The sequence below is a fragment of the Ooceraea biroi genome, chromosome 13, assembly GCF_003672135.1.
Source record: "Ooceraea biroi isolate clonal line C1 chromosome 13, Obir_v5.4, whole genome shotgun sequence".
Classification (NCBI taxonomy): Eukaryota; Metazoa; Arthropoda; class Insecta; order Hymenoptera; family Formicidae; genus Ooceraea; species Ooceraea biroi.
Genome location: NC_039518.1, coordinates 4,920,425 through 4,936,995, shown reverse-complemented (window position 1 = coordinate 4,936,995; position 16,571 = coordinate 4,920,425). Strand labels below are relative to the sequence as shown.

Genomic DNA, 16,571 nt, shown 5'->3' with positions numbered 1-16,571 from the left:
CGAGCCTGATTGACTTGTAGATGAGGCGACACAGTCGATATACTCCGGGCTCTACACCGTCCGGCCTCTGGAAAGCACCCCCGTGGCCACCGTTTCGCCCACCGTCACCCCCGTGGTCCCGTGATCCGTCAGCGGGAACTTCCACGGTCGCCTCGTGAATTCGTGTGGCGTTCGTCTGTATTCCTCTGTCCATACTTCAGCCGTGATACCTTCCATCCCTTCGTCCATTCCGTCTCCGCACACGTTCCTCTCGATCGCCGTTCTCTCGCTCCTCCACGCGTTTTTCTCTCGTCCTTCCCTCGTTTCTCTCTCGCTCTCTCTCTTTCTGTCACCCTTTTTATCCACTCTCCTCGCCCTCTTTCCCGGCCGCCGACCGTTATCTAGTTAATTAATCTCCGCCGACGGCGGTAGTCGACTAGCGGGGCGGTAAAACTCCCACCGTCCCTGCTGCCGTCGTAACGAGCCGCGGCGACGAAAGTGTCGAGCGACCACGACCACCCCCGTTCGCCGGCATGGCGTTACCCTCTTCTCGCCTGGAAATTTTAATTACGGCGAAAGAAAAACGGACAGGCCTCGTTAGACGACGGACGGGTGTAGAAAGTTAAGCGAGATATTCGAGGAAGTTCGCAGATCCGCGCGAAGAATAAAACATCTGAGGGTAGTTTGATGAAGTCAAAGGTTTGAATGTAAGTTGCATGATAAAGCAGGCTTATGAATGAAATAATAAGGCAATTAAATCAGGCATTTGGACGTTTCGTGTATTTTATACTTGTGTCAAAACAGTTTTGAGATTTATGTAAAGCAGTCGGTAGCAGTTATAGACCAATTGACAATAAATAATTGAAACAATCTTTCAAATTTATGACGATTATCTATTGGGTTGTTCGGAAAGTAATTTCGTTTTTCACAAAGAGATGTCGTTAGTCGCGTTCCTCGATACTTAACCTTACTCTAAGCGGCAAATTCGTTTTATATTTTGACAACTGACATTTCAGACGTCATTTAGTATCTTATTGTGTTGCGATCTGTCAAGTAATTTTTGTTTGGCATCACATCAAACATGGAAAATCAAAGTGAGCATTTTCGTAATATTTTGCTTTTTTACTACCGAAAGGGTAAAAATGCAGTGCAAGCGAGAAAAAAATTGTGTGCCGTGTACGGAGAAGATGTATTGAGTGAACGTCAGTGTCAGAATTGGTTTTCGAAATTTCGTACTGGAAATTTCGATTTGAAAGATGCGTCACGTTCAGGACGGCCAATTAAAGCTGATGACGGAAAATAAAGGCTCTGGTGGATGCAAACCGTCGCATAACAACACGCGAAAGTGCTGAAAAGTTAAATTTATCGAATTCGACCGTTTACGATCATTCGAAACGCCTTGGATTCGTTTCAAAGCTCGATATTCGGGTTCCACACAATTTGAAGGAAATTGACTTGATTCGACGCATTACCATCTGCGATTCATCGTTGAAACGTGAAGAAAATGAACCATTTTTGAAGCGAATCATAACTGGAGATGAAAAATGGAATGTTTACGACAATATTAAGCGAAAACGATCATGGTCCAGGCAAGATGAACCTGCTCAATCGACATCCAAGGCAGATATTCATCAAAAGAAGATCATGCTTTCTGTATGGTGGGATTGGAAGGGAATCGTATTTTTCGAGCTACTACCAAGCAACCAGACGATTGATTCGAAAGTGTATTGTCGTCAGCTGGATGAATTGGATGCTGCCATCAAGCAGAAGCAACCAGAATTGGCGAATAGGAAAGGTGTCGTATTCCATCACGACAATGCCAGACCACACACAAGTTTGGTCACTCGCCAGAAGCTTTTACAGCTTGGATGGGATGTGCTACCACACCCACCATACTCCCCTGATCTGGCACCATCCGATTACCATTTGTTCCGGTCTCTACAAAATTCTTTGAACAATGTAAACTTCGATTCAAATGAAGGCGTCAAAAATCACTTGCTCCAATTTTTTGTCAATAAGGAGAAGGACTTCTATGAGCGTGGAATCTTAAAGTTGCCAGAAAGATGGCGAAAGGTAGTGGAACAAAATGGCCAATACATCATTGAATAAAATTTATTCTAAATATGAAAAAACCGCCTTTCATTTTTCCTTGAAAAAACGAAATAACTTTCCGAACAACCCAATAAAAATGGAAACAAAGACAGCTTATTATTAATTAGTATTAATTATTTTGCAAATTTAAAGTTACGCTTGTATTTTCCAGTTTCGCGACATCTCTGTAGCAACTACATTCTGAATCGTTCCTTCTATCGGTTATAATTCTTATCCCGCGTAGTTTAGCGACGTAGTTATCCTGATATTATCAGTAGAAGTGCAATGTAACTGAGCCAAGGTAATCAAACCGACTGAGGGTGAGGGTGACCAACCCCTAGCTGTTACCCGTAGTATTCGCGTTACCGAGGGGTAGAAATTTATTGATTTCAACGAAGTTGGTCTACCGGTTAGGTAGCTGGAACTTTATTATCACTCCATATACGATCATGTTCCATCAGACTTTGCCAGCATGCAGTATCAAAAATATATAATTATCTGTGCAAGTATATATGTTACATAATGCAATTATGTAAAAAATATAACACGTAATATATTGTAATATTATAATACATCGCTCGCATTTTCGAAGAACAAACGTCTTCATTTACCACTTTCACTCTTACCCTGAAGAGCAAAACTATTGATTAGCGAGACTCCAAAGTCTCGCCACCGTTCGCACAGATGTCCCCGGGGGTTGTCGCTGCGGCTGGCGTCAGCGGCGGTGGCGTACACGCTGCGCCCCCTGATGCGGGGTGGGTAAGAGTATTGATTGGACGTCGCGGTCGCCGTTGTCGTAGGCGCCGTGCAAAAGGGTGGCGGAATCGGTAGGCGCCATCACGCGGGCCCGCCGCGACCGTGTCGTTGAGAAGGGCGTCCAGCCAGCGTCCGGCCGCGGTCCCGACTCGCCGAAAAGATGGTCATGATGGCTAGCATGGACGACCACGAGCGCAAAGTCGTCCTCGAGTTCTGTCACCTGCTCGAGAAGAGCAAGCAGTTGTTCAACGGGCTGCGCGACCTGCCGCAATACGGGCACAAGCAGTGGCAGGGTTACTTCGGACGGACCTTCGACGTCTACACGAAGCTCTGGAAGTTCCAGCAACAGCACAGGTGAGTGATAAAGATAGAAGGCGCGAGAGAGACAGGGGTAGCAGAGTGTGCGTGTGGTTGTGCCTGCGTGTACGCGAAAGAGAGAAGGAGAAGGAGACGTCTCTTTCTGTAGGGTGCTTTCTCTGTTCCCATCTTGGAGCACACCTGATAGAGATTTTCCGCCTCGACGAGTTACTTTGCTGAAAGACGCGATGTTCCGGAAGGGTTCGCTAATAAGAAAGCGCAAAGTTGCAAAGGAGAGATCCGCAGAATCACGTTCATGGGCGCCGAAGGAATCGCGCAAACTAGGTTCCGCAGACGCATATGTGCGTGTGTGATTCAGCGATTTCCGTCACTTTCTCTGACGACCTCCATGATCCTCCGTGATCTCTCTTGAACTTTGGAATAAATAGCAAACGTTCGATTTAGCAATAGCAACGACGACTTGATGAAGCCTGTTGCAAAATCTTCTTTTTATTATCGATATAGAAAGTATCGCACGACATTCTTCTCGACGTCTTGATACGGAATACGAGAGCTTTGGCACGCGAGCGTTTGCAATTTCGCGGTGGGGTTTAATCATGTTTCACGGATATCGCTGATCCGACAATCTGCCGATGATGGTGAAGTACAGATCCATGCGGCAAACCCCACGTGACTGAGTTCTTGTGCCTCGTATTTGCTTGCCAGCCAGCCTCGCGAATCCAGGTCGGAACAATTGAACGATCTTCGTACCACCTTCTCAATATTCTTAACGCTTTAATTAATTATGTCTTTGTCGTTATTTTATTTTCCACTATCTTATGCACATTTTACATCATATGAAAAACGGATAAAACAATTATTATATTTTTCACTTGAGTTTTGTGCATCTTTGAATTTTTCTTAACGTTACATTGCTCTTCACATTATCACGAAGAATGTTGCATCTTTCAAATTATAATTTTCATGACAATTAGTTTAGAAACAAATTTCATTCATTTCACGGAAATATCACAGGTCTTTTGAGAATCCGAGAGTCCTTTAAATCACCTTAATCAATCGCATGAAAGAAAAAGACTTGCATCCTTTTCTTTAATATTCAGCGATTAAAACGTTCCCCATCGAGTGTGCGTGCATGCGTGGACACGTGCGCGCTCACGTGTGCGATCTCTTTCACCTGTTCCAGGACGATACTGGACACGAAGTACGGCCTCAAGAGGTGGCAGATCGGCGAGATCGCCAGCAAGATCGGCCAGCTCTACTATCACTACTACCTTCGTACCAGCGAAACGAGCTACCTGCACGAGGCCTACTCGTTCTACGCGGCGATACGCGGGCGCGCCTACTACAGCCGCGCTGCTAAGGAAGACAGGAGCGATCTGATGGTGAAGAAGCTCAGGTACTACGCTCGCTTCATCGTCGTCTGCCTGCTGCTGAACCGTATGAAGCTCGTGCGGGAGCTCGTGCAGGAGCTCGACGCCCAAATAGCCGACTACACCAGCACGTACGAGCCGGAGGATCAGCTAGAGTGGAACCTCGTCCTGGACGAGATCAAAGCTTTCGTCAAGGCCGAGTCCGCGGTTGGCGTCCTGCACTCCGACTCGAACCCGATCGTGCTGACCCACAGACTCGGCCCGCAGACCTGCCCGCCCGTTGAACGATCGCCACCCATGTGCCTATCTCTGCAAGAGATCCTAATCGTCGGCAATTGCACCGACCAGGTGAAGTTCAGTGAGTTGTCGATGGACATGTTCAGAATGCTGCAGACTCTCGAGCGGGAGCCCAGGGACGACCCGAATCACCTGCACGACGCCTCGCCGGCCGGCCGGATGCCGTTCCGACCCGGGCCTTATCCTGGGCCTGAGAATGGTGCACCGAGACGCGACAATCCGCACAAGTACCTGCTGTACAAGCCGACCTACAGTCAGGTGCAGGTGTTCCTCGCGAGCGGCTTCAAGGAACTGCCGGCCAACGGCGCGTTACTGCTGTACCTGTCGGCGGACGGCTGCTTCTCCACCATCAAGCACCCCGAAGAAAGTGAGTGTTTAATCGGATCTCATGTAGACGACTTCTCATCCTTTCTGCCGCTCTGTCGCAAGTCTATAGGCGTTCAATGCGCATTAAATCTAACAAGCTTCGGTACAGATCAATCTTGAGAAGTTGTTCACAAATTCCAGAAAATCGAGCCAAACTTTATTTTACAAATCCATCACGTAATAAGAAATATACATATTAGGGGTGTGATTTAGTTTTGAGGGTTTTTTTGCTCAAAAACGCATGTATTTAAATATGATAATGAATGAATACCTTCATCAAAATATTTTCCTTCGTTTTCTATAACTTTTTCCCATCTTTCTGGCAAGGGATGGATTCCACCACGAGAAAATGACTCTTCTTTTCAGTTGATCCATTCGTCGACGAATTTTCGCACTTCTTCGCAATTATGAAAGTGTGTATTATCTAAAGCGTGTTGCATCGACCGGAACAAATAATAATCGCGTGGAGCAATGTCCGGAGAATACGCGGGGTGCAGTAAGACTTGCCACTCAAGCTCTAATAGTGTTTGTTTCACTGATACCGCAACGTGAGGTCGAGCGTTGTCACGAAGAAGAATCACTTTCCGTCGTTTACTCGCAATTGGTGGTCGTTTTTGGTCCAATGCTTGCTTCACCTTGTACAATTGGTGTCGATAACGATCAGCCGTGACAGTCTCGTGCGGATTTAACAGCTCATAGTACACTGTCCCACCAAATACAGAGCATTACTTTTCAACCGTGAATATTGCGTCTCGGAGTGGATGTTGATGGTTCGCCTGGATCCACCCATGATTTTCTGCGTTTCGGATTATCAAAATAGATCCACTTTTCATCCCCAGTAACAATCCGAGACAAAAGACTCTTCTTTTTTTGCCTGGCGATCAACGAAATGCAAATGTTCAAATGGCACTTTCCGATAATTGATGTCGAACCCATTTCCCTTCTTTCTGAATTTTTCCCATTTCATGTAAATGTTTCGTAACTGTTGTACGATCAACATTTAATGCTCTGGCAAGTTCTGAAGTGGATCGCGTTGAATTTTCGTCCACTAATGCTTGCAAATCTGCATTTTCAAGCTTTCTTGGTTGTCCCGAGCGTTCTTTGTCCTTCACATCAGTATCACCACTTTTAAAGCGTCTAAACCAGTATTCACACGTCTTAATTGATGGGGCAGAATCACCATAAGTTTCCACAAGAATTCTATAACCGTCAGCCGCAGTTTTCTTTTGATTAAAAAACAAACGCATGTCGAAAATGCTAAAGAGCTTTCGGAAGTTGCAGTTTTACGATGATATAAACACGACTGTTATTGCATCTATTGCTATAATGCTGCTAAATGTCATGGATAATGTCAACACTGTAAGAAAGAACAGTTATCGGAAACAGCTATTGGAACAAACTGACACTACAGCCATCTGTTGCAAAATCCTCAAAACTATTAGGGGTGTGATTTAGTTTTGAGTGTTTTTTTTGCTCAAAAACGCATGTATTTAAATATGATAATGAATGAATACCTTCATCAAAATATTTTCCTTCGTTTTCTATAACTTTTTCCCATCTTTCTGGCAAGAGATGGATTCCACCACGAGAAAATGACTCTTCTTTTCAGTTGATCCATTCGTCGACGAATTTTCGTACTTCTTCGCAATTATGAAAGTGTGTATCCTCTAAAGCGTGTTGCATCGACCGGAACAAATAATAATCGCATGGAGCAATGTCCGGAGAATACGCGGGGTGCGGTAAGACTTGCCATTCGAGCTCTAATAGTGTTTGTTTCACTGATACCGCAACGTGAGGTCGAGCGTTGTCACGAAGAAGAATCACTTTCCGTCGTTTACTCGCAATTGGTGGTCGTTTTTGGTCCAATGCTTGCTTCATCTTGTACAATTGGTGTCGATAACGATCAGCCGTGACAGTCTCGTGCGGATTTAACAGCTCATAGTACACTGTCCCACCAAATACAGAGCATTACTTTTCAACCGTGAATATTGCGTCTCGGAGTGGATGTTGATGGTTCGCCTGGATCCACCCATGATTTTCTGCGTTTCGGATTATCAAAATAGATCCACTTTTCATCCCCAGTAACAATCCGAGACAAAAGACTCTTCTTTTTTTGCCTGGCGATCAACGAAATGCAAATGTTCAAATGGCACTTTCCGATAATTGATGTCGAACCCATTTCCCTTCCTTCTGAATTTTTCCCATTTCATGTAAATGTTTCGTAACTGTTGTACGATCAACATTTAATGCTCTGGCAAGTTCTGAAGTGGATCGCGTTGGATTTTCGTGCAATAATGCTTGCAAATCTGCATTTTCAAGCTTTCTTGGTTGTCCCGAGCGTTCTTTGTCCTTCACATCAGTATCACCACTTTTAAAGCGTCTAAACCAGTATTCACACGTCTTACTTGATGGTGATTCTGCGTCACCATAAGTTTCCACAAGAATTCTATAATCGTCAGCCGCAGTTTTCTTTTGATTAAAAAACAAAAGCAACGCATGTCGAAAATGCTGTTTCGGACGTTGCATTTGTACGATGATATAAACACGACTGTTATTGCATCTATTGCTATAATGCTGCTAAATGTCATGGATAATGTCAACACCGTAAGAAAGAACAGTTATCGGAAACAGCTATTGGAACAAACTGACACTACAGCCATCTGTTGCAAAATCCTCAAAACTATTAGGGGTGTGATTTAGTTTTGAGTGTTTTTTTTGCTCAAAAACGCATGTATTTAAATATGATAATGAATGAATACCTTCATCAAAATATTTTCCTTCGTTTTCTATAACTTTTTCCCATCTTTCTGGCAAGAGATGGATTCCACCACGAGAAAATGACTCTTCTTTTCAGTTGATCCATTCGTCGACGAATTTTCGCACTTCTTCGCAATTATGAAAGTGTGTATCCTCTAAAGCGTGTTGCATCGACCGGAACAAATAATAATCGCATGGAGCAATGTCCGGAGAATACGCGGGGTGCAGTAAGACTTGCCACTCAAGCTCTAATAGTGTTTGTTTCACTGATACCGCAACGTGAGGTCGAGCGTTGTCACGAAGAAGAATCACTTTCCGTCGTTTACTCGCAATTGGTGGTCGTTTTTGGTCCAATGCTTGCTTCAACTTGTACAATTGGTGTCGATAACGATCAGCCGTGACAGTCTCGTGCGGATTTAACAGCTCATAGTACACTGTCCCACCAAATACAGAGCATTACTTTTCAACCGTGAATATTGCGTCTCGGAGTGGATGTTGATGGTTCGCCTGGATCCACCCATGATTTTCTGCGTTTCGGATTATCAAAATAGATCCACTTTTCATCCCCAGTAACAATCCGAGACAAAAGACTCTTCTTTTTTTGCCTGGCGATCAACGAAATGCAAATGTTCAAATGGCACTTTCCGATAATTGATGTCGAACCCATTTCCCTTCCTTCTGAATTTTTCCCATTTCATGTAAATGTTTCGTAACTGTTGTACGATCAACATTTAATGCTCTGGCAAGTTCTGAAGTGGATCGCGTTGGATTTTCGTCCAATAATACTTGCAAATCTGCATTTTCAAGCTTTCTTGGTTGTCCCGAGCGTTCTTTGTCCTTCACATCAGTATCACCACTTTTAAAGCGTCTAAACCAGTATTCACACGTCTTAATTGATGGGGCAGAATCACCATAAGTTTCCACAAGAATTCTATAACCGTCAGCCGCAGTTTTCTTTTGATTAAAAAACAAACGCATGTCGAAAATGCTAAAGAGCTTTCGGAAGTTGCATTTTACGATGATATAAACACGACTGTTATTGCATCTATTGCTATAATGCTGCTAAATGTCATGGATAATGTCAACACTGTAAGAAAGAACAGTTATCGGAAACAGCTATTGGAACAAACTGACACTACAGCCATCTGTTGCAAAACCCTCAAAACTAAATCACACTCCTAATATTTCTTGTTGGACACGAGATTATTTTATTAGAAAAGAAAGTATAATAAATAAGCAATCAATAAGAGCAGAAAGATGCAAATGCTGGTAGCATGAGACCAACTTCGATCGCAGTGCGATGACAGACGTTCTTTCATATTTCTGCATATAATATTCAACCGAATAATCTCCCATCAGCGTCACGCCCCTTAAGCCAGGTCTGACTGATCGCTCGTGTCTGGAATTTTTGCGTCACGCGAATCCAACACCGCGTTCGCGTTGTTAATCGTCGCCGCTCGCGATATCGCGCTTGAACGCTATCAATCCTAAGTATCGAGTAGCGCATTTCACGCCAATTCGGCGATCCCGCTCCATTCGAGTCCATTGCGCCAGCACAAACGGCGGTCGCCCAAAAGCGACCGTCGTCACTGATACACCAAGCGGCCGGCTGCACAGCCATGCAGAGCTAAAGCGAATCACCCGCTCAACGAAGCTGAAGGCGTACGCGTGTCGGTCTTTTCGGTCAGTTTCCTCGGTTCGGTAATTCCCGGTGCTTTGGCCAGCGATATCATCGTGGAGATGGCCAGCTGGACTCTCTCGTGTTCCCTCAATCGGAACGCGACATGTCGATAATCCGCGCGACTCTATGGTCGCGTAGCCACGTGCTTCGCGCACGTGTACGCGAGCGCCCGCTCCTCCGGAACGTCTCTTTGTGTCGAGCGAACCATGCAGAGTATCCCAGATCGAGTGAGAAGTATTTTAGATTTTTTTTTCTCATAAACTTTAGCTCGATTTTCGCAAATTCACGAAGAACTTGTTCCTGAAAGAGTTCTTTTTTCATCAAACTCAGAAATAGTTGCTTTCATCGTAAAAGAAAAATTTTCGATCCAGAGTTTATTTAGTGTCTTATGCTCATCATCTATATCCATCTCATGCTCATGATCTATAAATAGATCTAGAAGTGATTATCAAAAGGAGGGCTAGTTAAGAATTATTTATTCGCATGCCATGTGTAAGTTTGATTGACTGTGATTTAGTTTAGAGATAGAGGAAAGTCCCCGATTATAAGATACCATATCGATTTTGCCGAATGTAAGGAAGTCTATAGGCAGAATTTAAAAATGTAAGACGTTCTCTTGAAGAGAATTTAATAAGCTTTAGGTTGGTGAAATGAAAAATCTAATTTAAATATTATTTTTTCTGAAAATTAAAAAAATTTGAAAAAACAGCTTTACGCAAGATCGCGAAAGTGTGCTCCTAATATAAGATACCTTGAGAAATCGGTGTTAAAAGTGCAAAATACGTCAGTATTGCAAGTAAACAACTTTATTAGATATTTTTATAAAAACACTGCTGCCACAGCCTTCGCCAAATCTTCACGATTCCACTGTCGACGCTTCCTCGTTTCTCTAACCTCCATAGTCAGATTCTATAAAAATTAAATACACAAAAATTCGTATTAACTTTTCTTTAACCTTAACGTAGTATTTTCTTTCTTTTTATTACACTACATACTCTTCATATTCGAGCAATAATTATCTCATATTAAGAGTACCCTGAATATCTCATTATACGAGCCACACGCCCAGCGGTTCCGCGATCATGAAATCTAACCTCTACAATTAAGCAATTCAACAAATCGCGTATTTTCCTGTTACTACGATTCTACTCTATCATTGCATACTGAATTTATTGCCAACCATTTCTTTATTATGTAATAAACAAGGTTTTAAGACTTACTTAAGTTCCTTTGACGTGTTCACAATTTCACAAACCTTTTCTTGCAAAGGCTAAACGCAAAAACGAACAATGAATTTTTCACTAAATACATTTTACACCAAGAGTAATAAGTTTATGGTGGAATTAACAGATGGTGCTCAATAGTTTAGCAGAAACCCCATTATCTCATATTAGGAGCATATCTCATAATAGGGGATTCTCCTCTACATGTTGCAACTTGGACGAGATTACATATCGGTTGTCGTTGCGACGAAGGTCTCCTACTTTTCTCTCTAGAAGAAAATAGAGTAGCGGTTCTAGTGTCAAGGCTGCGCGTAATGAAGATTCGTATTACTGTTTCGACTCTGGCTTCGCAATCAATATCAATGTATTAGAACCCACAATTCCATCGATCGCAATAGTTGGCAGGATAAATAATGCGAAATGCATTCCTCGACTCTTGCTTATTGATGTGACTGCTTAGGAAAACATGTATAAAAATCTTGATACGCTTGCTTAGGCATGGCATTGAAACATTTATTGTGCCGAGTGATGGCAACATTGGGGAAAGCCATGTTTTATGAGTAAATCACTGTCTACGTCAAAAGTACGAGAAAATAAACAATATAATAATTTCCATATGACAATTTACATATAATATTTATCATGATATAATTGAATCTTAAATTATTAACAAAAACCGGAAAATATCTTTTTGAAAAATTAAATATTTCGGCATTTAATATCGAAACTTTTAAACAAGAAAGACCACCATTCGCGGGCGCCAAGGAAAAATCATTATTCGGAAGTTAGCCGTAACTCATTCGGAGTTCTTGAGGCGCAATGCGGACCTCAAGAAGCGTTTCGCGATTCGATCGGTCGTGTTCTCAAGAGTTTCCTCAACGTTGCCTGACATCCGTCCGACGGATCTACGAGCGCAGAATTGCACGATGTTGATAAAATCTTGCGATCTTGCAGTGGGGTACGACCTGGGTGGTGTGTCCACGTGCAGCAAGCGGGATCCGGAGCACGGGAAGAGGCCGGCCGGTGGCAAGGAGCCGCACTGCCTCTATCCGGGCGACCTGTACCCGTTCACCAGGAAACCGCTCTTCGTCGTCGTCGACTCGGACAACAGCTTCGTGTTCCAGCAGATACCGCGCTACTTCGGCCAGCCGCTGATGGTGCTCATGTCACCGCAGGACGTGCCGCCGACCCTGCGTGACCTGCGACACGGTGGCAGCCTGTTCACCCTGTTCCTCCACGCCCCCCTCGCCGCCTTTTGCCTTATATGCAACGTCGGGAGCCTGCCCGTGCAACATTGGGAGCGCTGCCAGCGTTACATCGAGCGATTCCTTAACGAGGCCAGTCAGCTCGTAACGCGCTCCCGATGCGGTAAGGATACTTGCGATTTCTTGCTCGAAGCCGAAGCTCCGACATGATATTGGGTCATTAAGTATGAAACTTTACAAATGTTAAAGCGCCATCTTTAACATTTGTTATCTCAAATTTGGCGCCAGACGTCAGTATCAGGTTAGGTTAGTGTGATAGATGTATGTTCGCTCTTCAAATGTCATATTTGTTTCTTCAAATATCTTCATTAGTTTTATTGGTGGATTCTTTTTTATAGAACTATGGAAAAGTCCAAAATTCGTGTGATTTATGAATATGAGTTCCGCCGTGGAACCACAGTGTCGGAGACAGCTCGTAATATCAACGCTGTATTTGGTGAAGGTTCAACTACTAAAGCAACGGTGGGCAATTGGTTCAAAAACTTCAGAGATGGAGATTTCAGCCTCGCTAATGAGCCACGTGGAAGACCAAAGACGAAGGTGGATAATGATCACTTGAGAGCCGTAGTAGAGTCCGATCCATCTCAAAGTACACGTGAATTGGCATCGATATTCAATGTTTCCATACCCACCATATTGGTTCATTTAGCTGCAATTGGTAAGATAAAGAAGTTGGACAAATGGGTCCCGCACGAATTGACCGATGCGCAGCAGGCGCAACGTCTAGAGGCTTCCCTTTCTTTGCTTTCCCGTCACAAAAATTAATCTTTTTTTAATCGAATTGTCACCTGCGATGAAAAGTGGATACTCTACGACAATCGTAAACGCTCACATCAGTGGTTGAACGTTGATGAACCACCGAGACATCACGCGAAACCCAACATTACACAGAAGAAGCTTATGGTGACTGTTTGGTGGTCCAGGTCAGGTGTTATCTACTACAACTTTATGAAACCTGGTACATCGATAACGGCTGAAGTATATTGCAAGCAACTGGACGAAATGATGCAACAACTTGCTATTAAACAACCGAAATTGGTCAATCGGTCAATGCCAATCCTGTTGCATGATAATGCTCGACCGCACACTGCACGACTGACCGTGGCAAAGCTACGGGAGTTGGAATTGGAAACTCTCCGTCATCCACCATATTCACCAGATCTATCACCTACCGACTATCACTTCTTCCGGAATTTGGACAACTTGTTGGTGGGAAAATTCTTCAATTCTCAACAAGGCAGTCGAATCAGCCTTCCGCGACTTCATCGATTCCCGTACTCCTGGCTTCTATAGTAGAGGCATAGGCCAACTACCACTAAAATGGCAGAAGTGTGTAGATAACATGGGCGCATACTTCGATTGAAAATAAATCATGTCCATGTGCCAAAAAATGCAAAAGTTTATGTTCTATTTGTAAAGTTTCATACTTAATGACCCAATAAATTCCAGGATGGTCTCGAATTAGTGTGTTTGCGCGCCGAATCGGTTTTTCGCTGATTGATCAAAATTGACAAGATTAGCTGTTAATGAGATCAGTAATTAAGATCACGGTCAGTTGTTTTCCGCTTTGAAATAGAAGCAACTTGATGCCGCTTCACGGCGTATTGTTGGATATTAATCGTTCAATTTGGTAATATTGGACATTTTAAATAACTTTTAAGATATCCGCACGAAACATTTTATTGCAAAAATTCTGGAGCAAAGGAGGACTGAGTTACGATGAAAAACGGTCGTCGAAAAATGTTGTTTGACCGATACCTCGCGTGGTGTTTGATAGTTATAGCGTGGCAATAAGAGGAGGGCAAGCAATATTAAGATTTTATCGGCGAAGCGAGAGCGTGTTCGTTAGTTCAGCAGCACAGCCTGAGTTCGTTAAATACAACTTACGATCGCGTTACAACAATAAACGCGTTTGGCCTAGATCCAAACGAATTTATTCGCGAACTCGCGCTCTAGATTTCTGCGTGCCTCTTTGGCTAAGCTGATCAAAGGGGATACCGCATTGTCTTCGTCGAGACGTAGATCGTATCGTCATGAACCATCTCGAATGATCGCGTGTTCAATTCGAAGCACCACGCGAATATTTTCTCGCAATTCACAAATCCCGGACGGAATTTGACTAATTAAACGTCAAGAATTAGAACCTTCGGGCAAATTGAGCTTGCAGAGATCGCGCAACTTTATCCACAGATAAATAACGACGTAACTTTGTTCTCCTCTTTCAATTTCAATATCACCCGGAGAAAAATCCACAGTTGGGAACTTGAGGTCTGACAAAGTTAAGAAATCGCGGGATAGTTCCTCTCAAAGTTTCACTAATGAAAAGTCAACTACGCGGGAAAATATACGCGTCCTGTCCGCTTTAACGCCGCAATCTCTGAAAGAATCGACATTCGGCGAGCACTCCTGCACTCACAAGGAAAGGTTTTTAGGTGTTACACTCGGATTTCAAAAATTTTTTGCCTGCAGGTAGGAAGGTCCCCAAATAGAAGAAAAAAAAGTAGCGGCCCAAATGCATATTTGCGCGCTATGTGCGCAATTTTCGATGTTAGGTTAATTACTCAAAAATGCTATTTCCAATCGAATTCTTTACATTTTTTATTTCACCTAATGCACAACGCTTGAAAAAGAAATCAAAACCAAAATTAAAACTGAAAGAATTAAAAACCTCCCTTGACCAGATCTTTTATGTCTTCGTTATGGATTCTGATCAAATCTATTGGGTTGTTCGGAAAGTAATTTCGTTTTTCACAAAGAGATGTCGTTAGTCGCGTTCCTCGATACTTAACCTTACTCTAAGCGGCAAATTCGTTTAATATTTTGACAACTGACACTTCAGACGTCATTTAGTATCTTATTGTGTTGCGATCTGTCAAGTAATTTTTGTTTGGCATCACATCAAACATGGAAAATCAAAGTGAGCATTTTCATAATATTTTGCTTTTCTACTACCGAAAGGGTAAAAATGCAGTGCAAGCGAGAAAAAAATGGTGTGCCGTGTACGGAGAAGATGTATTGAGTGAACGTCAGTGTCAGAATTGGTTTTCGAACTTTCGTACTGGAAATTTCGATTTGAAAGATGCGTCACGTTCAGGACGGCCAATTAAAGCTGATGACGGAAAATAAAGGCTCTGGTGGATGCAAACCGTCGCATAACAACACGCGAAAGTGCTGAAAAGTTAAATTTATCGAATTCGACCGTTTACGATCATTTGAAACGTCTTGGATTCGTTTCAAAGCTCGATATTCGGGTTCCACACAATTTGAAGGAAATTGACTTGATTCGACGCATTACCATTTGCGATTCATCGTTGAAACGTGAAGAAAATGAACCATTTTTGAAGCGAATCATAACTGGAGATGAAAAATGGATTGTTTACAACAGTGTTAAGCGAAAACGATCATGGTCCAGGCAAGATGAACCTGCTCAATCGACATCCAAGGCAGATATTCATCAAAAGAAGATCATGCTTTCTGTATGGTGGGATTGGAAGGGAATCGTATTTTTCGAGCTACTACCAAGCAACCAGACGATTGATTCGAAAGTGTATTGTCGTCAGCTGGATGAATTGGATGCTGCCATCAAGCAGAAGCGACCGGAATTGGCGAATAGGAAAGGTGTCGTATTCCATCACGACAATGCCAGACCACACACAAGTTTGGTCACTCGCCAGAAGCTTTTACAGCTTGGATGGGATGTGCTACCACACCCACCATACTCCCCTGATCTGGCACCATCCGATTACCATTTGTTCCGGTCTCTACAAAATTCTTTGAACAATGTAAACTTCGATTCAATGAAGGCGTCAAAAATCACTTGCTTCAATTTTTTGTCAATAAGGAGAAGGACTTCTATGAGCGTGGAATCTTAAAGTTGCCAGAAAGATGGCGAAAGGTAGTGGAACAAAATGGCCAATACATCACTGAATAAAATTTATTCTAAATATGAAAAAACCGCCTTTCATTTTTCCTTGAAAAAACGAAATAACTTTCCGAACAACCCAATATTTAAAGTCGCATACAATAAATCACGCAAAAAGAGCAAACTACGATTTGCGCAATGTACAATTATTCCAAATTGTGTGCATTGGCAGTCGCAGTAAAAAATTAAAAAAGTTACGATGCAAATACCATTTTTGAGCAATGGGCCTTTTATACGCACTGCGCTCGCGCGGCACGAGATTACATTAGACGCTCGTATTTTCTAAACACACACAAATACACACACGCACACAGAAGCACATACGCGCGCACACACACACACACAAAATTATTCAAAGCAATATAAATGTGCATTAGGTGAAATAAAAAATGTAAAGAATTCGATTGGAAATAGCATTTTTGAGTAATTAACCTAACATCGAAAATTGCGCACGTAGCGCGCAAATATGCATTTGGGCCGCTACTTTAATTTTTTTCTTCTATTTGGGGACCTCCCTACCTGCATGCAAAAAATTTTTGAAATCCG

The 16,571-nt window shown here is 42.9% G+C and overlaps 1 protein-coding gene across 2 annotated transcripts in view; it reads left to right on the top strand.

The window, feature by feature from the left end:
* Nucleotides 1-16,571, top strand: part of LOC105280896 (protein SCAI) — a 31,502-nt gene that overhangs the window by 14,459 nt on the left and 472 nt on the right. The window contains exons 4-6 of one of the 2 annotated variants that reach the window (XM_026974485.1): nt 2,871-3,180; nt 4,328-5,178; nt 11,796-12,206. In XM_026974485.1, coding sequence (XP_026830286.1) covers nt 2,987-3,180; nt 4,328-5,178; nt 11,796-12,206 — 1,456 coding nt within the window. In that variant the 5' untranslated portion in view covers nt 2,871-2,986. Of the gene's footprint in view, nt 1-2,850; nt 3,181-4,327; nt 5,179-11,792; nt 12,207-16,571 lie in introns of those variants that run through there. The other variant, XM_020032154.2, reaches the window with a different exon arrangement.